This window comes from Scleropages formosus, chromosome 15 (assembly GCF_900964775.1).
Source record: "Scleropages formosus chromosome 15, fSclFor1.1, whole genome shotgun sequence".
Lineage (NCBI taxonomy): Eukaryota > Metazoa > Chordata > Actinopteri > Osteoglossiformes > Osteoglossidae > Scleropages > Scleropages formosus.
In genome coordinates this window covers 26,889,535-26,916,692 of record NC_041820.1, presented here as the reverse complement: position 1 = coordinate 26,916,692, position 27,158 = coordinate 26,889,535, and the positions used below count along the sequence as shown (strand labels likewise).

At 45.6% G+C, this 27,158-nt stretch overlaps 1 protein-coding gene across 1 annotated transcript; it reads right to left on the bottom strand.

The window, feature by feature from the left end:
- Positions 1-13: 13 nt before the first annotated feature.
- Positions 14-26,950, bottom strand: LOC108930708 (feline leukemia virus subgroup C receptor-related protein 2-like). The gene is made up of 11 exons (XM_018746084.2): positions 26,661-26,950; positions 25,711-26,323; positions 16,927-17,068; positions 11,224-11,364; positions 8,017-8,084; positions 7,323-7,426; positions 4,943-5,053; positions 4,571-4,676; positions 4,273-4,384; positions 3,927-4,000; positions 14-2,324 (listed from the first exon to the last, which is right to left on the bottom strand). Exons 2-11 carry the CDS (start codon positions 26,290-26,292, stop codon positions 2,178-2,180), a joined length of 1,587 nt encoding a protein of 528 aa, XP_018601600.2. The 5' UTR covers positions 26,293-26,323; positions 26,661-26,950; the 3' UTR covers positions 14-2,177.
- Between the last annotated feature and the right edge of the window lie 208 nt (positions 26,951-27,158).

The following is a 27,158-nucleotide window of genomic DNA, read 5'->3' as shown; positions in this document are numbered from 1 at the left end:
TTTTTTTTTTTTTTGTAAATTTCTAAATGCTGTTGTTCTGTTCAGCTTTTATTGTTGTAATTTTTAAAATGGTGACGTGAATTATTTGAGTTGTAACCCATGTATTTCTATTGTAAAGTGCTTAACATGCACTATATAAAATTAATATGGTATATTATTTCATTCCATTTTTTTTCCACTAGTTGCTTGCTTAGTAGAGGGTTGTGCTCATCATCTTCTTCTTCTTCTTCTTATTATTATTATTACTACACCACTTAAAGATGAGGCAGCTCTCATGTAATTATTGTAATGACTCCTGAAAGTTGTAACCCCTCTCTGCTACAATTCATTAAGTATCCATTGTGATAAATAAATAGTAAATCTAATCACACAAACAAGGTCATTCGCAATGATATTGCCTTTCAGGAGAAGTCTATGTGTTTTATCTATTGATACAGTCAAGATTTATGAGAGATGTTTTCCAGCAGGCACACAGTGAGAAGAGAGTTGTACAGAAGAATTTTCTGAAGAATCTTCAGTCACTGAGTTTCATATCTTGAACTGAAATGTCTGTTTTCATATTGTATTTCTTGTACTGTGAGTTGATAGCCTTTTAATGGATTTTTGGGGTACAAATTACATCTGCCGGCAAGTCAAAATTCATGTAAAAAGAGTTAATATGAGAGAAGAATATACTTTGAGTATTACCAGGATTCCTACTGCAACTTGGACAAGCAATTATTATTATTGTACCACCACTTAAAGATGAGGCAGTTGTCATGTAATTGTAATGACTCCTGAAAGTTGTAACCCCTCTCTGCTACAATTAATTATATTATATAGTTTTATTTTGTAAGCATTTAGAAAAATATTGCAGTCACAAATGTTTTTTTTATTGTACTCTGAAGTTATCCTTGTATAGCACCTCTTTAAATTTTGATACGGTAAAATATGCTGATGTACTATGCCGATGCACTAGCAAAGGCCTAGGCTTTGGAAAAACTCGGTTTCAGAACGCATTAATATAGAAAACAAAACTCAGAATGGAGAATCATTGTCTCAAAGTACGTTTCGGATGTCTACGCTAAAGTTTTTGTCAAGTAAAATTTGAGAAAATGCTACCCCTGTGCAACAAATAAATACATTTGGAATACCTAATGTACAATTTAGACTAGAAATAGACTTCATCTGAATCCCATTAACAAGTAACAAAATAACACCTCTATCATACCATCGTAGACTATCATACCATCTCGTTACTTAATGAAAGTATACTATATAGCTTCTTTGTCTACAGCAAATGTAAAACACAACACCATACAAGGGCATCCTCTATTCTTAGACTTAACCTGTATAAATTGGGTAAGATTTGGGATAAAAAATTGTACATGTGAAATTTAAACAACGATGAGGCTAACTACAAGTGTCACAACCAAAGCAACGAACATGAAATTATCAAGAAATGGTTGGAAATTTTTTCTGGAGGAATCCTCTGATTACCGCCAGTCCCATTCGCTCTGTTGCGCTCATGATTTTTCTTTCGTCGCTTTCCTTACAGGCAACTCTTGAAGGATCCCTAAGCCGTTCACCCGACGTTGCTAGTGTCCCTCTCCATATGCACATTGAAGTTGCGTGTGAATATCTGCCGCTGGGATTTTTCTCCCCAGGCTGTCCAAACTACATGCTCATCATGCATTTTTTCGCACCGAGATATGAACGTATGAACTGACATATGAACGTACGCCATTTTCCATTTGGGTGTGATGGAACTACTATAGTAATGACGCTTCCCATTCAAATATTGTCAGCAATTTCTTGAAAACTCTAGTTTGTTCGTTACGTTTGGTGCAACACTCGTATTTAGGAAATTCAAAACCTGACTCTGAAAGGTCGTGGTCTCAGTCTGTCTGCCGTGGGTGTTGGCCGTATGGGATGGTGGTACGGTGATCGCTCGTTGCCAGGTGGGTCCCAAGAGTTCCACGCTGTGCGGATGTCATCGATGATCGCCTCCATAATAATGCTGTCCCAGAATATCTCATCTTAATACTGCATGTCCTCTTGCTTCTCACCCTTGTAAAGGTCAGAGAAGCCGGTAACATTAGTGTGGTGGAAAAGCATGTGGCTGTATGTGCAATCATGTGCTGTATGCTGGGTGTGTGAGCAGCGGTCAGCCTCCGTTGGGTCCGTTTGAATCGCCGTCATGTGTCTGTCACAGGCACGGTTTCTGGAGGCTGGGAGGTGTCCGCGTCCATCTGCGACTGTCCCAAAGGCTCTTTGTCCTTGGAGGAGGAATTGTCGACCGTTGCTGGCGAGGACACGTTCGCCTCCAGATGAGCCGTGATCCTCTGTCAATCAAAACGGCACAGGCGTATAATTAACGTGTCGATGGTACACAGGACCAAATGCGTCGGTGATGCACAGGACCAGACGTTTGGATGATCCGAATTCAGGAAATCACTGTAGAGCTGGGGCTGGGATGGTCACTGTCCCAGGAGCCCTTTTGATAATAAAGCTCCTTTTCCACTTGTTTTTTATGTACACATAAAAATGACTTTGAGAGCTGGTGATATTTTGGTATTTCACTACATGTCCTGTATTTATTGGTAGCACCAAAATATATTAACCTTGTTGACCTGTAACAGACCGTTCTAAACACCGGTTTAAATATAACCTTTTTTTTTTTTTTAAACAGTACAAATAAAGGAACACATTGTTCGCAATTAGAATTTTTTCCACAGAAGGCTATTTGAAAAGTTACTAAAACTGACCAGATGTCTGAATTTTGTGTACTTCACAAAATGTCTTCAGATGATTTCTGTGACTTTGGCACAGTGACACACACCACAACGTCCAAAAGAGCATTTCTCTGCCAGCTGGTGTCTTGGGTCAGTGTACTATGAAATAACCACAATGGTGACACAGATGCCTGAGATGGGCTGTGTGCTTATGGATTTAGTCACCATACCCAGGTGTGTGTGTGTGTGTGGTCATTTTAGTAAATATGGGATTACTGGCTACTGCTGATGCTGCCATAGGTAGTGGATGGTGCTTCATCAGAGCACATGTGCTGAAACTCCCACAGCTCCCATCCACAGACACACACACACACACGCGCACACACACTCCACACCCACGTTGGCAGTAACACTGCCCACCCACACCCAAACACCTCACCAGTCCCCACTGACACTGACTCAACTGCTAATGACTCATGTGCAATAATATGTCAAAATTCTGGAGTGCACTTGCAGTTGGGCCACATCCAACCACTGCTATATATCCCTCTGAGTGTGATAAGCCAGTGCCCAAACTTCTGAACTCATGCATGCTGGGAAAAGATAATAACAAGTGACTGACAGAGCATGTGTCATAATCTGGGTGTTGTTCCTAGAGAAAAAAATCAGGTGTTTCAGTTCTAGAGATAGCAATGAGACTAAGTAATGTGAAGGGGAAAAAAATGTTCAGCAACTTATGCTGGAGTAAATGGAATAGAGTCTTGGAATTTTATTTATTTATTTTTAAAATTTTTTTTTTTTTTGGCAAGAGGGGCAGCTGACAGTGTACTGGTTGGAGCTGCTGCCTATGGACCCAAAGGTTACGGGTTCAAGTCCCACCTCTGGATGCAGTACTCTTGATCGAGGTACTTACCCTAAACTGAACGAAAGATTAAATAATTGTTGGTAGTTTAAAATTAAGTTCCTTTGCAGAACTGCATCAACTACATAAAACCATTGGAAAATATCATGTGAAACTCATTGAACCCGGTGGCTGTCCGCCCCTGACGTGTGGCTTCTTTAAATACCGACAGGCAGAAAATCAATGGAAAACGCACCGGATATCACCGAACCATCATTTGGGTGATAACGTGTTCCCCAACCGTTACCTGGCTCCACCACTTTAACTTCTCCACGTCCCCATTCCAGCAGGATGAAAAGCCCGGTACTGACCTCACAAGATCCACTCGTGTTCATCTCAGCCTGCTGGTTCGCCTTCTGCCTCCGAAGGTCGGACTTAATGAATCCTGCAGGGCAGGAGAACACCAAGACCAGGCTTGAGTGCGGAGCAGCCCTTGATTGTTTCACTCAACCGTGTACTCTGCACTGACATTAGATGGCGGTATGGTACCATGGTAAACCACCACACGCTTAGTTAGGCGTACTCTGATCTTGGAAGTTGTGCATTAACTTCTGACAACACGGGACCTACTTAACTGAGATTCATTACATAACGTGCACAGCAAGTTTAGCGTGCAGCCAGTTGTAAAGGCTCTACATTCAAGCAGAAAAACTCCACCTGTCATAATCGTCCCTAGAAAGAGGAAGACGCAGAGGAAGATGTTCCCTGCCAGAGTCCCGAAGCGGTCAATGAGCTTCCCCTGAGCAATGGTGAATATGATCCCAAAAACCTGGGCGAAAGCCGGGGGAAAATGAACACGATGAGCATAAGGGCGAAAACATAAATGACTCCGTCGTCAGCTGGGGACAATCGCCTGACAGTGACACGCTTGCTTCTCCCCAAACCTGCACGTGAGCTTAGAAAAGTGGCCCGTGTGCCACCTCTGACTCCACCATCCCTGCGGTGTCAAGGTTACCTGCGCGGAGCAATTCAGAAGCCCCGAAGACGTGCCCTCGGACTCCGGGTACGTGAGCTCCACGGCAAACTCGAACCCGAGGGGCAGGTACCCAGTCATGAAAAACCTGCAGTAACCAGCAGAGACCAAGTAGGAATGAGAGCCATAATGGCTCTTCAAACCTGAATTTAAAAAAACGGGTGCAACGTCTATCCATCTCATAATGCATATATAAGATTAATATGTATCTAAACGGTGTGCAAGTGTTGTAGAATCATCAGATGTGGAAACGCTGCAAGGTACAAGAGAACGAAGTGAAAACGGGAACACGGAACATGGTTTTGAGCTGCGCCGTCAACTGAATTTGGGTTCGTCGTTCCTCTTGGCTCTTACCCAAGGACCCCCGCGGTGATGAAGACCACCCAGAGGTGGCCCAAGTTGAGCGTGAAGGCGTACACCAGCATTCCCACGAAGGACAGGAGGTAGACAGCCAGCGTGGTCTGCCTGAGAAGAAGAAGGCCGCCAGATGATCACAGAGCGCTGATCTGTCTCCACTCTCATACTTGAGAAGCACGCTACGCTTGTGCGTAAAGAGAGGGCGTGAAAACGAGGTGAAACGTGGTGAGACAGACCGCGAGCCAAAGGACCTGCGTTCTGAGGCTGCGCGACACTCGGCCGTCAACAGGATCACTTCTCCCGCCTTGGAGAGGCTCGCGGAAGCAAGGCAGACCCAGAGAAGGTACATCATTTTGGCTCAGCACGGTGCAACGGGAAGCGGGACCTTCTCACTCTGTCACTCAACCTCCCCAAACCCTGGGAGGAAAACAACATTCCTGTACTTCCCATAAACCCTTCCGTAAGCCTTTTCATAACATTTTTCCACTACCGTGCTTCCCTGAACAGGAATGCGTTAGGGATGGTTGCCCATCACTTTTCTCCATCTGTTTAATGAGATCACATTCGCCGCACAATAAACATATTGCTGCCGTTCGTATACACACCCCATACCATAGTATTATAGATGGATACATATTATCGTTATATGTATTCTTTGTATATTACGTACGCAGCCTGCCACCTTTGTATGTCAAGCAATGTCACGGCACCGAGACACAGTCTCATTCAGTGGCCAAAGATCAGCCAGTCTAAGCTTCATTTAACCCAGGGCTCAGAACGGCACACCAGGAGTACTTCGTACCCTGCGTCCAGGGGCTTTAAACAAGGGGACGAGTGGATAGAGGCTGTCACCTCCGATTGGTGGGGAGACACATCGGATGTGGCACACGCTCCCCCACCCAGGCTAAACTGCGATGGCCAAACTGCTTTTCGGGCTATCGCACTCAAAGCATGGGGACGGACGGACACACACAGAGAGCGCATCCTGAAAACTCATTCTTAGCTGATAATGGAAAACAAAGCAGGAAAACCTGTCCTGGAGCATCTACAAAAAAAAAAAAAAAAAGAGTAATCCAGTTTGTATAAATAGTACGGTTGTAGTTTGTATAATAGCATAAGAGCATAAACAGATGATTAACTGTAGTTGGACCAGTTATGCAACAGGAACGGGTTCACATGAAAACCAGCAGATACATGAGCACCTAGAGTGGACTCTGAGACTGTGATATACGTTACATTAAACTATTTTTTTTTTATTGTGTGTCTAATCTACTGACTTAGCTTAAATGTGGAAGAATTTTGTATTATATTTTCGTGAACCATTGCAAGAATTTCCTCCGCTTCGGAAGAAAGGGGTGATTCGCGGTTCAGGCGGCCGCTATTCGAAAGGTTACTGTAAACGGCACCTGCAAAAACAGTCCGCATCAACACTCGGAAAAAAAACGTATTGTCTGCTTCATCCTGCATCTGCGGTCTTGTTATTATCTTGTATTTGTTTAACGTGTTTCCAGCAGGGGGTGCGGTGGCGCAGTGGGTTGGACCGCAGTCCTGCTCCCCGGTGGGTCTGGGGTTCAAGTCCCGCTTGGGGTGCCTTGCGGTGGACTGGCGTCCCGTCCTGGGTGTGTCCCCTTCCCCCTCCGGCCTTACGCCCTGTGTTACCGGGTAGGCTCCGGTTCCCCGTGACCCTGTAAGGGACAAGCGGTTCTGAAAATGTGTGTGTGTGTGTGTGTGTGTGTGTGTGTGTGTGTGTGTGTGTGTGTGTGTGTGTGTGTGTGTGTGTGTGTGTGTGTGTGTGTGTGTGTGTGTTTAACGTGTTTCCAGCAGGGGGTGTGGTGGCGCAGTGGGTTGGACCGGGTCCTGCTCTCCAGTGGGTCTGGGGTTCGAGTCCCGCTTGGGGTGCCTTGCGACGGACTGGTGTCCTGTCCTGGGTGTGTCCCCTCCCCCTCCGGCCTTACGCCCTGTGTTGCCGGGTAGGCTCCGGTTCCCTGCGACCCCATATGGGACAAGCGGTTCTGAAAATGTGTGTGTGTGTGTGTGTGTGTGTGTGTGTGTGTGTGTGTGTGTGTGTGTGTGTGTGTGTGTGTGTGTTTCCAGCAGCTTCTCCAAACACTCGAGTGTCCTGCAATAACCACCCTGTCGATAGAGGGCGCCGCGACAAATTCGACGAGGGAGAAAATGGAACTTTCAGCAAATTCAGAAAAGTGAGATTTAGCAAATTTAAAAGTACATGTAAGCATGCAGGGAAATCATAAAAACATTTCCTCCCCCATCTAACACAGCAAAGTTCAGAAGTCTATTCATTATGCAATTATTTCCCATGGGGGCCACTCCTTGCTCCTTGCGGGATTTCATACCAGGGTGGAGGGCTTTTACTCACTTGTACGTCTTGGTCTTGTCCAGCCATATTCCACATATGAGTGAGCCGAACATGCCGGCGACGACAATGGTCAGCCCGATTCTCCCAGCGTTGACCTCCTCGCCCTATTGGAGGAAACCAAAAACCGAAATATTGGGGATGCAAGACACGGCTGTGGAAGGAGGCCACCGCACTTTGTTCACATCATTCTAAGGAGCAGAGTCCTCTTTAAGAAACATTATTCTCATTGAGAAAGAGCCAGGGGAAGAACAGGTTATTGTCTGGAGGGGAAAACAGAAGAGTGTCCAGTGAGGCAACATATCGGGCCATGGCATACATGGCATATCCTCCAAGGCAAATATCATCCACCCTCCTGAGTGATGAAGGCGACGGGCTGTCCGAATCGGCCTGGGCTTCAAGCACAAGCGTAAACCCACCCCGGAGTTCTGATGTCCCAACTGAAGAAGGTAAAAGAAATAAATAGCTCATGCTACGACCACCTTCTCCGAGTCATTGATGGAGGGCATCTAGACCAAAGGGTGTACGGGTTACCAGGGAACAGGCATCAGCAGAGTATTATAATTACCGCACATTCCTTCCGATAAACACATCCCCATTAGCTTGATTTGAAAAGGACGATTACCATTTTACCAAGCATAGAAAGCAAAAAGATGCTCATGAGGTAAGGTTTCGGAAGAGCGGAGAGGTAGCTCACAGGATAGTGCTCCATGATCATCTGGTTCAGCAACGTGGACACAGCATAGAAACAGCCCACGTTCAGTCCTGTGGAGGAGACAATCACACGAGAAGAGCTACATTCGGGGATGGTAACCGGCACGTTTTCACGGAGCCTTTTATGATTCACAGAACTTGAGGGTACAATCAGACAATGGGAAAGGGAGCGTATGCTGCAGAAAGACCAGAACAAAACACTTGACCGAGAATGAAACACAAATCAAAGCGTAACTAGAATTGAAAAATGCTGTAATAATACTTTCGGTGATGAAACAGAAGTTTGTTTCATTTCATCTAGGTCTCCATCAGCATTTTCAGTGCAGATTCTCTTGGGTTAGTAGCTGGCGAATAGACGGACAGCCTTTCGGAACTGTACTACTCCAGCTTTCTGTTAATGAAAACCAGCTGCCTCCAAATGAACAGTTAAGACTGAATATGAGGCAGCTGGTCTACATAGAAAATACAGGGCAAGAAGAGCTACACGATACAAGACGGGCGTGAACGTGGTATGGAAAGATGGTGGGCTTCTTTTCAACATGCTCTACTGTCCGTAACATGTTTTACTATTTCATATTGGCTATAAGGGGGTCATGGCCCTATTTTCTATTGACTTTATCATAAACCATAGCTTGTTTTGGTTGAACCCTTGCCGTGCTGTCTGTTGATGGCTACATGGCTATATTCTCCATTAAGTGGACACAGAAAGCCAGAAAAAAATGAGGGAATAGATGTAGGAGATGACATTAACAGAAAACAAACTTGATAAATGGAAAACTGTCCATATACTACAGCATTTCTTTATGGAGGTTCGCTGAGGACAAACCCAAGTTTTATCTTGAGTACAATCAGAATCACAAAAATTACATTTATCTGACACCTCTCTTCAAAGTAACTTACAGGGTTAAGGTTACAATTGTTTACCTATTTACACAGCTGGGTAATTTTACTGGAACAATTCAAGGTAAGTACCTTGCTCAAGGGTACTACAGCCAGAGATGGGGATCAAACCTACAACTTCTGCAGCCCAAGGCCACAGCCCTAACCACTACTCTAGCAGCTCTCCTAGCATAGGCTTATATGACTTTATATATGTTTCTCATTTATCATTTTAAAAGGTGAAAGCAAAGTTGGCCAAATGTGCCCAGTTGACATTTATGAAATTTCCATCCAATATTTAGAGATGGCTGATAATGAACCAACAAAGAGTGGAGTGACATCCTCATTCAAAAGAAGGGCCATGACTCAAAAATTATAAAGCTATTCCACTTCAGATCAGTTCCAATGATAAAACAGACTGTATAGATTTTCTTTCACATACAAGTAGTTATGGCTTTTACCACGCATCACAGTGAAGCAGTTTCTGTGTGCCAAATTTGAGGTCAGCTGTCTAAGTGAAGGAGGCCAACTTTTCAGAGGGAAACAACTTTACTGGACCCAGTCAGGTGGTTCTGTACAGGACAATGATCCACAAGCCCTTTTTCACTTAGGTGCAAAGTGCCTCAAATACATTTCTTTATTTAGCAGACACTTTTCTCCAAAGCAGCTTCCAATGAACTCTATGTAGTGTTATCAGTCCACACACATTATTCACCGCGGTGACTTACACTGCTAGATACACTACTTACAATGGGCCACTCATCCATACACCAGTGGAACACGCACGCGCGCACACACACACACACACACACACACACACACACTATGTGTGAACCTGGACAGCATGTCTTTGGACTGTGGGAGGAAACCAGAGCACCCAAAGGAAACCCACACAGACAATGGGAGAACATGCAAACTCCACACAGACTGACTTCTCTCGCCCCACCCAGGTGCTGTGAGACAGCAGGGCTACTCGCTGTGCCACCGTGCCGCCCACACAGCTACAAAGCTCAGTATGCCCTTGACATACGGCAGCAGTACCGTATAGCGGTCACATAAATGGTGCTTATGTTACATTTTGAAAGGTAATGTAGGTTATGTGGCATTCACCTGTGTTATTCCATGACCGCATTAGTCATCAAACACAGTCATACGTAGAAACCTTAACAACAGGATGCTTGCTAAGAGAAAAGGTCAGATTATTTTCTCAAAAGAGCACACCAGGTGATTGTGAGGGCCACAGAGTAACAAGTTATGATACTTTTGGGCGATTCCACGAAACGGCTAATGTGGACTCTGACCTGTTGACGCGTTAGTCGGGTTAAAAGGGAATACCTCAACTGCAAAATAAAACTGTACGCATCTTGCAAATGCAAATAACCGACTGCTTTCTAACACTTTCTAGTCCATATCATTGCTGTCAAAAGCAAGGAGATTTTTATCACAGTTAGGACTTCAGCTGAGAGTTGGCACACATAAATTCCCGTGGCCCGTGTAGGACATGACTGATCGCTGCTACTATAATTGGCACTGCGGAGAAACGGTTTATGGTGCCACCTTATGACCTGGGGTGTTTGAGTGTAGGTTTGAATGTGCCTATGTCTGTGTGAGTGCCATCTGAGTGCTCTGGTTTCCTCCCACATTCCGAAGACATGGATATCAGGCAAATTGGCTAAATTGCCTGTAGTGTGTGTTTGTGTGTGGCCACCGTGCAACGGAGTGGCATCCCATCCAGGGTGCACCCCCTTGCCTTGTACCAAGTGACTTCCAGAACCACCTTGACCAGGACTAATGGTTAACAAAAGTGAGAGAACGCTGCCATGATCCAGTAAAACAAGCCAAGATGACAAACGTACTTAAACACTTATTCCACTGCAAATTATGTAATTTTGGACCAACAGACGAGGCATTTTACATTTCTGATGCAGCCTTGTCACTTATTTCCACAGTCATAAAGCCGACAAAAACCGGACTATGATAGGCGCGTAAAAGGTCCTAAGAAGTTTGTTTCTTGTTTTATATCTTAGAAACACACTACTGCTAATATGATACTGGCTTCCATTTATAGCAAGCACTGCAAATTGCCTTGAACAAAGGAATTTGCCAAATATGTAAATTATTCTTTATTAATTATTATTAATCTCTCAGTTTACGAAAAATATGAAGGAGAGAACGAGCAGAATTCATTCCATTCATAATACCACCTACAATATACTGATAATATACAGCTTTTTTAAGAGTAGCTCAGAGAATCAAAAAAAGTACTTGGTACTGGCATTATGTGAAGACGATGGAGATGAAGAGAACCCACCATAGGTGAAGATGAGGAGGATGAAGGGCCTGTTGTGCAGCAGCCTCAGGATGGAGGCCGTGTAGGAGCATTGCTCCGGTGGGATGCTGCGGGCCTTCGCCTGAGCCTGGGTAGGTGGGATGTCGGGCTTCTCCTGGAACACTAACACACACAGACGGACACCGAGCTCAGTTTGCACCTGTATGGCGGGGCCAGGTAGCAGAGGGAGAAGATGAATGAAACAAAGGCAACATTTATAGCATATGCATATATACTGCATATATAACCTTTTAATCCAAAGAATGCCAGAAAGCAGCTTTACTTTACTCAAGGCCAAAGCCTGGTGTACACCGTACTCCTTTTCTAACGTAACACATGCATCTAACGGACTGATCCCATAAACCGACCTGTTTCGGTCATAACATGATGTGACAAACACAAACCCAAGTTCACAGCCAGCAGTGGTTTCGCTGAAACATACTCCACTCTGCAGTTCACACACCTTTTCTCAGTGAATGTTTGTTCAAGGCAACATCTTCATACACACACATTTCCAAACCACTTGTCCCCTTCGGGGTCACAGGGAGCCAGACGCTAACCCGGCAACACAGGGCATAAGGCTGGAGGGGGAGGGGACACACCCAGGACAGGACACCAGTCTGTCGCAAGGCACCCCAAGCAGGACTCGAACCCCAGACCCACTAGAGAGCAGGACCCGGTCCAACCCACTGCGCCACCGCATCCCCTTCTTACAGCTTCATAACCGGTTGAAAATAATAATTGTACCCTATCCTACCCGCTGCACCGTCTCCACCGACATCCGCGTAACTTCCATTTCCTTTCCAAGCTCAACGAAAGGCTCATTATGAGAGCAAACTCCGTAGAACGAGGGACGGTACCGTGGAGTACCAGTTAAACGCTGTACTGGGGAATAGGAGGATTTATGCCTTTTCATTTTTCTGACATCAGCCCTGAATAAACGCAAACACCACAAGGGCAGGTTAGACAATACTGCACCCAACAGTTCCAGCGATGCCATTCTTTGTGCTCGTAGGCAGTCAGACCCCTGACTCGTCCAACTTCCCTTGCTCTGTGACGTCAGGGCAGAAGATAGACAAAGCAACATTAGCACAGCATGCTCTTCGCACCCTGGTCCGTGCTGGACAGCCCAGTTCCAACACACTCTGCTCCATCATCTCCGTGGCCATGGTTCACCTGTATGGACCTTGCACGCAGCTCTGAAATGGCTCATTAGTCATCGCCACCAGCCTGCGATGACTCAAAGTCCCAGATGGTTCGGAGGTTGCTGCTGGCAACTGTCTAAGATGAACATCATTTCTTAAACAAGGCCCTTATCCGGGGTAATTCATTTTCTTTCACTATCACATTTACACATCACTCAACACATCCTGCTTTTATAATGATAGTGTATGGTTTTATGGTCTTGCCCTCCGAACATCTGCCACCAAAATCAGTTGCGATGAGCTAATGCTACGTTGCAACAGCAGTCAAAGCAATGGCAACAGCCTACTAGTAGCATCAGCGTATCAAGTCCAGAAGTGGTTGGTCAAGCCATCTGCGGCTATGTCTCACGTCAATGCTGCCTGTAATATGACACACAGGCAACTGTATGCAGAGACTCTTGATAAACTGTGCTCTTTTGGATTGAGTCTTTGGACTTTGGCTTCTTTTTGGGCAGCACACTAATCTATGAGCGTGTAGAAAGGTTCAGGGAGAGCATTACCTAACAGACCTCTTATGTGGACCTCTATTGTCCTTCAAAAGCTAATACTGTCGGTCCTATTTTTTCCCCGTGATGCACCAGACCTGCTGCAGTATGAGCGGTCACTGAGATGGTCACAGGGATGACATAGATCACCCTTGCCATTAAGGATGCCCCACATCAGGACCGTTGAAAATACCCCATAAATAGAAAGACGATAGTTTTTTCCCGGCTAAATTAAAAGCAGAAACGCGATTGACCAGCAGGCGTGATCACTGGCAACCTGTTTGTTTAACCCACTCAAGCTCCACTCTTATTTGGCCCGGCCGAACGGGAAAGTATAGCGAGACATTTTCGCACTGTTCCCTGCGACGGTGAGAGAGCAGCAGGCAGATGTGACTTGGCTGCCGTTGCCGTGTTCAACAAATCCCCCTTTATTCACAGACAGCAGAGCCAAATTCGTCTCGCAATGCTGTCCAGGGTGCCAGCATGTTCTTGAAATCATAAAATTTGACTTCTGAAAGCTGCCTCTGAACTTGAAAAAGTATGCAGGTCATTGTGTGTCATTAACGATCAACTCGAAGGGTTTCAGCTTTACCTTTGCAGAGCCGTGTGAGATTTTAGACATCATCCCTGAGAGACATCTATGTGTTTTGGGCAGTTCTTGGTATGAATAATCCAAAGCACACCCTTCAAAAACTGGAGGCAGGCTTTGATTTCATTTGTAGAATACCTATCAACTATTAGCAGTAATGTTTTCAGATGTAGGGACTCTGAACTGTGGAACAATACCATAGATCCCCTTTGGTAAATACATTCATCTCTAGACTTGGGTCCCACTACTTTGCTTTGGGACACTCTGGCTCCGTGTTGGGCTGTCCAGCTGTTTTACTATTTTGAGTCCTGCAAGTCCTTTTCTCCAGGCAACCAACTGACAACCTTCAGAAACTGCTTACAAAACAATTTTTTTTTCACACCCAGGAGGGGAGTACAGCCAGTTGGCCTTGGATTCCCAGAGGTTTTTTTCCAGCCTTACTTTCTTTGTGGCTTTCAGTCGCGCTCCTCCGGTACCGTCTGTGGCTTTTCCTACACTTGTTTTTAAGGTGAATTATTACTATTACAAGGAGGGTGTGGTGGCGTGGTGAGTTTAGGGTTCGAGTCCTGCTTGGGGGGGCTTGTGATGGACTGGTATCCCATCCTGGGTGTGTTTCCTCCCCCTTCGGCTTTGCGCCCTGTGTTGAAACCCTGCTTGGGACGAGCGGTTTCAGACAGTGTGTGTGTGTGTAAGGAAATGTATATTTTTATGGTTCACACCCCCAACCGCACTCAGACTCAAAGACCTAAGGGTAATTAGCAGGAAGGAGTGTAAAAGTTGCCACACCACTGCTCCCAAACCACGGAATCGCTTTGAGACAACCGTCCCCTCTACGCTTCAACCTGCCTCCTTGCCTTCCCTTCCCTTCCCTTCCCAAGCCTAATCCTTGTCCCCTTCTCTCGTTCTCCTACATTTCTGACCATCTCTCGCCTCCTCGACTACGACCTTGGATTCTCCCACGAAAGGACGTACACACCTTGATTCTTTGACCCACGCCTATCCTCGACCACAGGTATTGCTTTGCCCTTCAATACTCACAACAAAAGATCCCGCAACTGGGTCCAACCTCTGGTGTCCGTCCCCTGTGTGCGACAACACCTGATGTTCCTCTACAAATCTGTGGATGATCAATGTGTTTCAGTTTCTTTGGCTAGCGAAATTAACATTTCATTTCCACACACGTACCCCAGGGGTGGGCAATTCAAGTCCTTTTGGATGCTGGTTCACCATCATCCCGTGATTTGCTCAAACAGCTACTGTGTATTGAGATTAGACAGTAGATCAGAGCACCAGGCAGGGTTTCAGGGACCTTCAAGCACTGCTCTACACATGTAAACCAAAAGGATAGAGAAAACAAGGGGCTGTCCGAACGAGCTGTTTGCTATAAGGAGCTAAACTGATGCGCTCTTGAGTCACAAACTCCCAGAAGCCCCTCGCCTTCAACAAATCCAGAGCGGCACACTGTCCCGTTGCTCTGTGGGACTCTGTGAACTGAGCAGTCCCTCCTCAACGGCAGCACCAGGGTCTCATTGGATCTGGCGAGGCATAAACTGGCCACGTCACCAGCGGACATTCGCTTCCGTCCTCCCCGCAACCGCTGCGGAAGAGATGTTCTCAAATCCCAGTCAATTACAGCGATTAGGCTCCTGCCTTCTCAGCTGCCATGAAAGGCGCTGGGTCACCTATACGGAGCCTACCGCACAGACGCACGTGTTTCTGGCCCACTGACCTCAGAAAAAAAATACGAAAGAGTCCATGGGAAGACCAGGGGGCAGGCAGGCGTAGAAAGGCAAGGAACTATAATGCAGACAGACACAGCAGAACAAACGAGGGAATGGAAAACCTTTGCGATTCATGCAGGCATTGGACCTTACAAAATCAATGCAGTACCCAAGTTGTAATTTCGGTCTTCTACGGTTATCACGAATGTCTGTTTCGGCAAAGTGTCGCTAGACGGGAAGGACATACATCTGAAGTCCAGCGAGAAGAGCTCACTCCCAGCAGCCTGGAAAATGTGTGCTCCCCCTGCTTCCCCACAACCGTCACACTGCTTCACCTTCTTAAAGTACGGATTTCAGCCTTCGCTGGAGTTTCGACTGAATTCGTTAGGTGAGCAGTGGGGACTTAAAGAGGATTAGCACTGATCATGGGAAAAATGTATCACCGCATAACTTTCATAATGAAAACATATTTAATAATTCTATTGTCCCAGTTTTTCCCCTAAAATTAATAACCTTGACTGCTTTAATTAATCAAAGATCTCTAAATATTTTTTACTCACTGACTTACTGAACAGAAGCACAAGCAGTTTATTATATGCAAATGTAATTTCATAAAAAGGAACGTATTTTACTAGCAGGGGGTGTGGTGGCGCAGTGGTGCAGTGGGTTGGACCGGGTCCTACTGTCCAGTGGGTCTGGGGTTCGAGTCCTGCTTGGGGTGCCTTGGGACGGACTGGCGTCCCGTCCTGGGTGTGTCCCCTCCCCCTCTGGCCTTACGCCCTGTGTTACCGGGTAGGCTCCGGTTCCCCACAACCCCGTATGGGACAAGCGGTTCAGAAAGTGTGTGTGTGTGTGTGTGTGTGTGTGTGTGTGTGTGTATTTTACTAGCTCAAGTGTAACTGTAATTTTCATAAAATTTTTTTCCAAATAATGCATTAAATTAGTGGTTTAAAAGCAACTACCCATGAACTCCATGTAGTGTTATGAGCCCACACACCTTATTCACTGTGGTGACTTACACTACTAGAGACACTCCTTACAATGGGTCATATCTGTAGACACACTCCTTACAGTGGGTCATATCTGTAGAGACACTCCTTACAACGGGTCATATCAGCAGAACACACTCTCTCTGTCACTCACACCCTATGGGGAACCTGAACAGCATGTTTTTGCACTCTGGGAGAGAACCAGAGCACCCAGAGGATAAAGAGAAACTCCACACAGACTGAGCAGGGATCGAACCCACATCCTTTTGCACCACCCAGGCGCTGTGAGACAGCAGCCCTGCTCACTATGCCACCATGCTGCATGTCTTACAGTGGCTTGCTTGTGCGTTCAGGTGTGGCTTTAAATGTCAATTTCAAATGTCTCTCATCTGTGGGAGGAAACCAGAGCACCCAGAAGAAACCCACAAAAACACTGGGGGAACAAAAATTTCACACAGACTGAGCAGGGAGCAAACACATGTCGGATCAAACCATCCAGGCATTATGGGACATCAGCACTATCCGCTGCGCTATCATGCTGCTCTGAGTGCCGTGTGTCGCTCTGATGTCCCCTCAAGGATGTACCCTGATCGGTCATTTGTGTTTCCATAACACATCAGAACCCTCAGAAGTTCACAAGTCCTGAGTGTGCATCGCTGTACCCTGGCAAGGATGTGAGTAAGACGGAGACCTTACCAAAGATCACCAGGATGAAGAGTATGGTGGCCACCCCAGCCGTGATGTAGAACATGATGCTGATGTGGTGGGCTAGTTCATCCAGGTTGTCCACATTGGGCACCAGAATAGGTGGTACCAGGAAGCCGATGGCTATGCCCAGCTGTGGAGAAATTCAAGGCAATGCATGCTGTCACCTCTGAAGTTTCATCAGGACGGGAACCATGCTCATCAGTTCAAAGCAACTGGATAAGGGTTTTACATCAGGTCACCAGCCTGTTACCTTACCATTTTAAATGGGGCCTGAATTCTCGTGTGCAATTAAATTACACATTTATGTACAAACATACATCAGCGAGATGTGAAGGTGTTTAGATATTCAATCCTGTCAAGAGAAGATTTTGCCTACCCTTTGCTGTTGGTAAAATTTCACAAAGACTCCCTCTGGAATGCAGTGCTAACATTTCCACCAAAATTTCAGCAACTCCAGTGCACTGAGAATGGCCTGTGGTACAGGAGCTAATGCTGGTCTACGTTAAACTTCCGAGTTTGAGTCCCGGAGGAGACTGTCTGCATGTGTTTTTCCTTCTGTGTGAATTTCTTCTAAAATAGCTGAAGGCTCAGTGGGGCAAAATGATAACAGAGCTAAAAGGTGACAAGGCAGGGGATAGAGTAACTGCATTGCCAGATTTACCAGTCTCATGCCAATCAAATTCCCAGCATGCTCTCCAGTGCACTCTGCGGGGTCAGCTGGGTACACCATCTAGCATGGAACGTTCTTTTATCAGAACATACCTGAGGTACTGGTAATTGTCTGCCAAACCCAAAATCCTTTGTTCTCATAAGCTGCTTATAAATATGGAATAACTGCTGAGTCTGATCTGGGGTAAATTCCTTAGGATCACAGTAAACTGAAGGAAAGAAATCTGAACTTATTACAGCCCTCCAGGTGTAAATGGCTTAAACATTGTATGAACAGTTTAATACTCAACCCATTTTGGGAATTGATAGTTCACATATAGAACAATTAAAATATTCCGACTCCTGCAAAACATTATTATTATTATTAGAAAACAACTGCTTGTTTAGCATGGACTTTGAAATGTACTTGCAAGTTTCAGAACTGGTAGAACAACACCAATGATTCAAGAAATTTAAAGAGCAGTTGAAAGCAGTACCTTTGATGAATACACCAGCTGCAGACATAATGAATGAATGAATGAATGAATGAATGAAATTATTAATCGCAGAAGGAAATTCACTTTGGCTGCAGCAGCACACAATGTATAACATACATTCACACACATACAACATATACTGTATGAATATAGGTATGCTTGTAAAGTAACCTAACAATTAGGTATAAAACTAAATAAATTAGCAAGCAAATAAACAGGCAAACATACTTAAATGGAAGAGAGAGGGGAGTGGACTGAAGAGAGGTGAGGAATGAAGTGAGATGGTGCAGTGTATGATGGGACATAGAGTAAAGGGGTAAATTCATTCAGTAAAATCACCCTATTAAGTTGATTCCTATTTGTGACCTGTTGAGGGGTCAAATCACCATTATTTCTTATGGGGAAAAAACATTTCTGGTTGAACTGATGTCACCTAAAAATCAATTCAAAAACCTCAAAAAAAGGTTTTGTTGTGCATAGTAACATTTTTATATTTGTAAGAAAATTATTTTCCTAGCTTGTCTTCTAATGTTACATTTTTTCATTAATTCGTTACCAAGAACTGCTTATTAATAACATCAGTCTATACAGCACATGTGAGGCAGAGCACATCCTGAACAGGGACATATTGATCATTGGCTCACACATGTTTATGATGTAAAGAAATAAAAGTTCATAAGATCACTGATCACCCAGCACCTGTCCTGAACGGCACAAGGGGAAACTACCCTACTAGGTAAATAGGTAAATCACTTTAAGTGCTTAGTACTGTAAGTGGTTTAGGAGGAAAGCATCAGCTATAAAAACAATAATAATAATAATGATGATAATCCAAGATTGCTGAGCTGTTATTAATTATAATTCTAAATATAACTATTATTATTACTATACTATTTCGGTCGTGACATTACATTAATCGTAATTTTGGGTTGTGACTGGTTGAAGAAGTACGTACAATAGATGGTTTAATTGAGCACCACTGCTGGCACTGCATAAAAAGGTTATGTACAGTGAGGCTTGAAAGTATGCAAAACCCTTGCGTCTCTTAGTTTTACCTAATGCAAAACGGTCGTTCACTGAGAATCGGCGTTTCTCGTGTCACGGGCGCAATGACCAATTCCATATGTTGATTTAGAGGAAATCATGCGTGTCAAAAGCGGAAGTAGTGCAGGTTGCATTGGTTAAAACCACGTAGGTAAGTAGAATCAGGTGTGGCAATCATAATCATTTATTCGTTTCATACGTTTATTTTAAGGTTTAATATTTTGATGTTATAAGTCTAATTTTAATTTTTTATACAAGAATAACTACAAGCTCTATAGGGTTCACACACCTTCAAGCAGCACCGTATTCATAAGGCGCCGGAGCACTTTTTCACCGTACGGAGCCCTGCTATGACAGCTGGGTGGACTTTCAAGAGACGAGCTGGACAGTTCTTCCAAAACTGTAGCATACGACCTCCTTGCAGCATTTGGACAGTAACATCACCTCACCTTGGGTCTCACGTGTTGAGCGAGGCCAGTTGACACACGTGCTTCGAAACCTGTAGGCCCCCCAGCAGCTTCAGTAATGCGTTTTTGGACTGTTAGGAAGGTGGGTCTATAATGTGAGCGCGGCAGGTTTTCCCAAAACTTCGGCAGCACCCTGCAGCTCTCCGAGGGAATCCCATCTCAGTCCGACCGTGTCTCACAGGGCTCTACTCGAGCCACGGTCCCGGTGAGCAGAAACGGGACGCGCCGATACCTGCGAGCTGCGGTGAAGGGGGAGGTGCAGCCTTGCGCGCACTAGGCTCTCTGGTATTTTCTCATTTCCTTGCACGGCTTTACCGTGCTTTTGATGCCAGAAATCACGACAACAGTGCTTTGGAAGAGAGAACAATGATTAGACTTCCTCTGTAAAAAAATCAAAGCTGTGCAGTGCAGGCCAGAGAGACAAAAAAACGTGAATGACAATAACCGGGACGCAATGTTTATTACTGGTACGATGGGCAAATACCGAAGAGGAAAAATAGCGATTTGAACAATTTGGTCTCGGCTGTTGGTGATCAAGCTTTGAATTAAATCTGTAGTCATTTTACACATGGTGTTTTATCTATGATTTTTAAACAACTCTTACAGCTGAAACAGAAGAAAAAAAAAAAAACCCTCAGGACATCCAGGGCCACCTGGATGCCCAAGCCTCCTGTACATGCTGATATGATGAAGATTAGGGAAAAAGTTAACGTCACACACATACATTCTTCATCTGCTGTTCCAAACGAGAAGTTTGCATGATCCTTCCCACCTGAGCTCAGAAACTGGGAAATGGTCAGTCCCCTATTGGACAAGCCTGTAAGGCAGTGGGCATTTCGCTCGCTTAGATCACACTTATTTATTTAGCAGATGCTTTTCTCCAAAGTGACTTCAAAGAAACTCCATGCAGTGTGATCAGTCCACACACCTTATTCACCGCGGTGACTTACACTGCTAGATACACTACTTACACTGGGTCACTCATCCATACATCAGTGGAACACACACACACACTCTCTCTCTCTGTCACTCACACACTATGTGTGAACCTGAACAGCAGGTCTTTGGACTGTGGGAGGAAACCAGAGCACCTGGAGGAAACCCACACAGACAAAACAGAGGACATGCCAACTCCACACAGACTGAATGGGAATCAAACCTACATCCTCCCGCACCACCCCGGCACCGCGAGACAGCAGCGCGACTTGCTGTGCCACCACATCACCCTTTCATTTGAGAGTGTGGGGCTGGGGTAGGTTCCATCTCGCCCCAAGAGTGCTTCCAAGCATATAACCCAAATCTAGAGGATGATTAAGCAGGTCTGTGCAGGAGACCTCTGATCAACCTAACCGTTGCTCAGGGTGACACACTTTTCCAGTGGAATGATGCCAGTTATTTGCTCGCCATGCAGGTCAGTGAACTCGTTTAACTCATTTCCAGTAATATATCCAGTCTTTACGACATACGATAAGATTAATCATAACTTTAACTGGTGTCTCATTATACTTTAATTATAGATATGCAGGAAATATCCTATCCAAATGTAATCATTCCTTTGCGTAGTGATTAGAGCTGATGCCTTCGAACCCTCTGGATCCAAAGATTGCAAGTTTGAGTCTCCCCTGCAGCTGTAGTAGTTCTTCTACAAACCCCTAAAAAATGAAACTAGTCAAATTTTAAATCTCATTTATTATACACTTTAAAAGTTTCAAAAGCCAATAAATTGTTTTTTTTTTCCCGAACTTATTCCTTAAAAACTAACGTAACAGTTCGAAAGAAAGCAGTCATCGTTATTCTGAGCAATTGATGACTTCTACCAGTGAACCCATTTCCCACATGCTTTAGCTCTAAAGCGCATTTCGACAGTGACTCATGAGCCTACGCGATGAAGTCAGACCTGCAGAGGAACGGGTGGTACAGCGAGAAGAGCCGACAAGATGCCGTCAGCAGGAGGTATGAGAGGATGCGTTTGAGGACCGGAAAAGCAGCGCCGTATGGAGGGGAATGGATATCCTTCGCGCTCCAACGTTCACGGAGGAGCCCGGCGGCTGCTTTGAGGGCTTCGACGTGAAAACGCCCTTCGTGATGCAGGACGAGGGCAACCCAGCGTTGCCCGTACAGGTTGGTCACGGCGCTCCTTCTTGGGTCCAACAGGCTCTCCTGGGCCAATCCTAGCCAGGCTCCTGGTCCACGGGCGATCACACCTTTTGTTACTCAGATCTGACACGCGCAGCATTCGGAACGCTTCCTCAGGTGGAACTTTAAGAGATGATATCCGTGTCAGTCGTATTTTGTAACAACGGGAGAGACCACAGTTTTGTGGCTCCAGCACCCAGACCACATTTGGTTCAAAGTGTCCATTATAGTTAGAGGGAATGTATCTGCATCGACAGCTCCGTCGCTCACCTGTCCTTTCTGTCGTCCTCGACGAACTTACTTTGCAGCAACGCAACACTTGATCGAGAGCCGAAGTCTCGGGCTGAGCTGCTTTTCTCCAGGCTCTAAACCCCCCGATCGGCCTTTCTTGCACTTTAAGAGCGTCGTGGCCTCGTTTTCTTGTCAAATATGGACCTCCACCTTCGGCGAGCTGTCTTCATTCGTTTTCGTCAAGCATCTGGCAATCTTCTCCATCAGTCCACAAGGCATGCTTATCAACTTGTTGTCTGCACAGACTGCTCTGCTGGGGAAGACTTGAAGGGTGTGATTTAAATATGGAGGCACGAGTCTCCTGCAGACCCACCGCTACACGAGTCACTGAATTTGCTTCCATTTCAGCCTCCGTTTAGGCTCCTCTTTCCAGCACCAACCCTCCGCTGAATGTCTTCAAGTCAGTGGGCATAGATGCTGGGTTATAACCTCACTGATGTTCTGAACGTTTCAGCAATATGCTTTGCTTCGTAGCCAAGGAACAAAATCAGGGACAGTAAGCTCTCACGAATAACTTCAGCTTTGTTCATCAGAGAATATTTTTTTAAAGTTGTTATTCATGACATTATTATTGGCATATAAAAAGCACAGCAAGCTCATATTTTTGTTGAGAACTTGACTTCCGCATTTTGCCATCATTTACATAGCTTATCTTTAACTTACTGGCACATCGGCACATTGCCTGCCTACATATGTAAGTCAATGCAAATTTGACCGGTATGATCATTACATCCCGACGTAAATTACATAACGGAACAGAAATTTTATTATGTCGATTTTTTTTTTTGCATTTTCCATTCAGTTTTGTTAGATTAAGCATACCTTTATTTCATACTATATCTCGGTTTTTAGAGAAATACCTCACGTTTCTGGAATAAGAACGCTTTTGGCGAATTTTAATACCGGGTTCCAAGCACCAAATATTCTGGTTCCTTTTAGGATCTGATGCTTTCCAGAATGTTTTGGTACTTTCTATAATGTTCTGGTGCCTTCTAGAATATTTCCAACGGCAGCTATGTTCCAGTGCTTTGCAGAATGTTCTAGAATGTTCTGACATGCAAAACATTTATGAATTTTTTTCTTAACGAATAGCATTAAAAATCTCTCAATATAGTGTTCTTTATACGTGCGAGCAAAAATTTTCATGAATTGATGAAAATTTTCATTAAAATAGCGAAAGCAAGGTTTTGCGGCTAAAACTGACGCTCTGGAAGGACTAGTGGTGTTTTTGTAATCAGTAAACTTTAATCCTAATCGATGCAAAAATGGAAATATGGAAAGAACTTTTTTTAAATTGTGTAATTATTCAAAGCTGCTCTACAAAAATCCAGTCAAAATAACATATCAAGAACTCCTTACAGTATTTCTTTGCGTGACAAATGCTTAACTTGTGTGACAAAAAACAGAACGTTGAAGCTCAGTGGATGAATTATCAGTCCAAGGCCAAACTTTTATCGGGTGTTTAGCATTCTGAGCTTTAAGGTCAAAACAATAATATTACTTGATGCTGCTGTGCTGGGTCGTCAAAAATTAAGATGGGAAGCACTGAACTGTGACACACACAGTCTGAAACCACTTGCCCCAAGCGGGGTCGCGGCGAACCAGAGCCTAACCCGGCAACACAGGGCACAAGGCTAGAGGGGGAAGGGACACACCCCGGACGGGACGCCAGTCCATCACAAGGCACCCCAAGCGGGATTCGAACCCCAGATCCGCTAAAGAGCAGGATGCAGCGAAACCCGCTGCGCCACCGCGCCCCCACTGAACTGTGACTATAATACCAAATAAAATATACAGTACTGTGCAAAAGTTTTAGTCACTTGGGGGGAAAGCTGTAAAGTGAGAATGATTCCAAAAATAATGCTATTAATAAACTTCCTGCAAACCATCCATCGTCAACAACCGCTTGTCCCGAGGTTGACCACCTTGTGTCCTGTTGCTATACTCACTCTTGCCATGGTGTAAGATCTGAGAGTTAAATTTCCATATCTGACAAAACCTCACATTTTCAGTATGGTTGTCCCTCACCCAGTTTTATTGCCTCTGTACAGCTGTCTCTGGTTCAGTTGATCTGTGTGCCATACAAAGACCTCAAGGTGGTTTCTAACTATTTTGCTTTCTTTCTTTAACGACATGCGAAAACCGTAGTGTAATACTGTAACTTTTTTTGCAAAAGGGATGCTTGGAAATCTAAAATATACTGTTTCCCATTGACACTAATGCAGAATACATTAAATAACCATCTAAAACAAATATTTTTGTAAAACATCTAAGTGCCTAAGACTTAGACTGTACATTACTATATATATATAATATCACCAAAAGGTTCTCTAAAATTACATTGAAGCAAAATTCCACTTTCCTTCCACTACTATCTTAAATATAATCCACAACTATGCATTAACTAATCCATATGAAAACCGTGTGCATCGCAAACTGCAAACACTTCACATCAGCGGAAGGGTCAAAACATGTACACCCATTCCTCACATAACAGGGTTGATTTGTTCCGTTAAATCAGCCCGTAAAGAAAATCCCCGCTGCGAGGGGGTGAAATTACCAATACTTCTTATAGAAAAAGTAACTGCTTCCTGGATGAGAAATGTCACTTAGAATTAATTAAAATACAAATTAAGTTTTTTCACGACGCGTGACAATGCCATTGTACTGAATTACTAACCCTGTTGTATGAAAAGAAGTATACGTTCTCCTAACTTGTTCTAGTGCATTTTATTTGTTGTATATGAGGAATGGGTATATTCAGGTGAGAAATCATGAGTGACCCCACATCCTGAGGGCCCCTTCAAGAGGCAGAAAGCCCAGGCCACTAACCCTAAGGTATAGCTCCTACTTTCAGGAAATAGCTCCGTGGAAAGATGAGCTGCACCGAGAACAAATAAACAAAATAAATACAACACAATTGTTCTCTGAACAAAGTTCTTTGAACCAGGCGGTTTAAAGCGCAGATGAAATTTCGTCCGTTTTGAACATAACCCACCCGGAGGTGCAGACAAGTAAGATTATGTCTCGTGAGCCTTGAGTAGCAAAATAAAATGAACGTCCACACGGCAGTACATTTAGAGAACGTGGATCACTGGTGCGGATGCTCTACCGGGGGTCCCTGCAGGGTGTGTGGGACACTGGTACTGCGGTGCTACAGGTGACGCTACCACATTGAATAAACTAATGAGGAAGTCTGGCTGCATCCTGGGAGTTCGGCTGTGCAGAGAAGGACCGTTAAAAAAAGAACTCCTTTCCATCACAGACCGTGACTCGAACCCTTTGCGCGCCACCCCGGCTAAACCGAAGAGCACCTTCAGCAATAGACCGGTCCAGCTGCGTTGCTCAAAGGAACGACCCCCAGCGTTATTTGCACCTGCAGCCATCGAGCTCTATAATGAGCCCTCACCCTCTCGCGCTGTTACTGAGCTCATCTATTTGCCCGCTATCCATCTTCCCTCTTTTTTTGGCCTAACTGACCGTTTTATTCACGAGTCTTCGGCCATAGAGCCTTGCTCCACGTATACCGCAGCCTCCAGCAATCTCGTCGGGGGTCGGTGAAGATTCTACCCGTCCAGCGACCTACGTGCCGCGCCAGCACGGGCATCACGGCGCGCGCGGCACTCGAACCAGCAACCTTCCGGGGGGCAAGGCGTTCGAGAGCGTCGGCGCCGCTTCCCGCCCATTACCTGGTTGCCAAAAACGCCGATGGAGCAGGCCGTGGAGACCTCGTGGGAGCCGAACCACACGGAGGCGATGCGGGACGGCATGCCGAGGATGAAGACCTGGGCGAAGGAGCACGTGAGCTGTCCGAACACGGAGACGGCGAAGAGGTCCGGCCGCACGCCGGCCACCTTCACCCAGGTGCCCACGCAGTTCAAGGCGGTGGCCAGCAGCGCGATGACCCGCAGCCCCTTCTTGTCCAGCAGCCAGGTGACGGGGAAGATGAACGGGATGTAGGTGAGCATATAGACCATGGACATCCAGTCGATGGCGAACGAGTCCACGCCGTAGAACTTCATGAAGATGTTGTTGATGATGCCGTACTGGATCCACTGGAAGGCGTTGCACAGGGAGTACGAGCTGAACACGAGCACGACGAGCCACCTCCTCCGGTACAGGCGCGTCTCGGGCACGCCGCTCGCGCGCTCCTTGGACAGCTCGTCCAGCTCTATGCCGCGCAGCGGGGGGTCCCGCGCCGGGAGCGCGCCGCGCGCTCCCCCCGCCGCCTCGCTCGCATCCCCGGCGTCCGCGCCGGCTTTCTCACCCATCGTGTTGCGACGCGAAGTGCCCGAGCGTTGTCTGCAAGGCGAAAAGGAAAGTGCACAAACAAACAAACAAACAAACAAACAAATGTCGTTTGCCAGGCAGGACAAAAAAAAAAAAAAAAAAAAGAAGAAAAAGGAGGAGGAGGAGGAGGAACAGCCGCTCGAGTTCAGGTCCCGCCGCTGAGAGTCGATCTCGGCTCAACGGGAAAGTGAATCTCGGTATTTCATTCCAGGAGTCAGGACTGAGCAGCAGCAGGTGAACAAGTCAAGTGTTACCGTGTCGTGTGTGTGTCCACCGCTCGCTGGGCGGTTCAGTCAGTCAGTCAGTGAGTGAGTGAGTGAGTGAGTGAGTGAGTGTGTGTTCCACTCACACGCGGTGACGGTGAGTGGAAGTAACTTGTGAATGAAGCTGCCGGTCCCAGCGGCGATCATCAGTCAGCCATCGCGCCCTGGGGGTCCGGCTCGTTCTGTCCGCAACTCGTCCAAAGTTCGCTGAGTCGCCGCCACCCCCACCCGCGACCACGTCACGTGGTGTCCAAACTCTACTTCCAGCCCGTGAACTTTCACCACGGATCCCACGCTCTGGATCTCCGCACCCAGTGTCTGTCACACTGTGGCCCGCGGAAACTCCACGTGAACGTCCGTGACACCTCTCTTCGCACCACTAACTGCAGTAATAAAAAAGAAAGAAAGAAAGAAACAAACAAACAAGCGCATAACTGAAAACTTCAACTTGTCCCAGAATTTCCCTGACATTTGATTTGCACAGAATCATGCAGCCAAAACAATAAAAATGTCACTCGTGTATAATCCCCCCCCCCCCCCCCCCACGATCCCTCAAGTTCATATAAAGTGTAAATCTTCATATC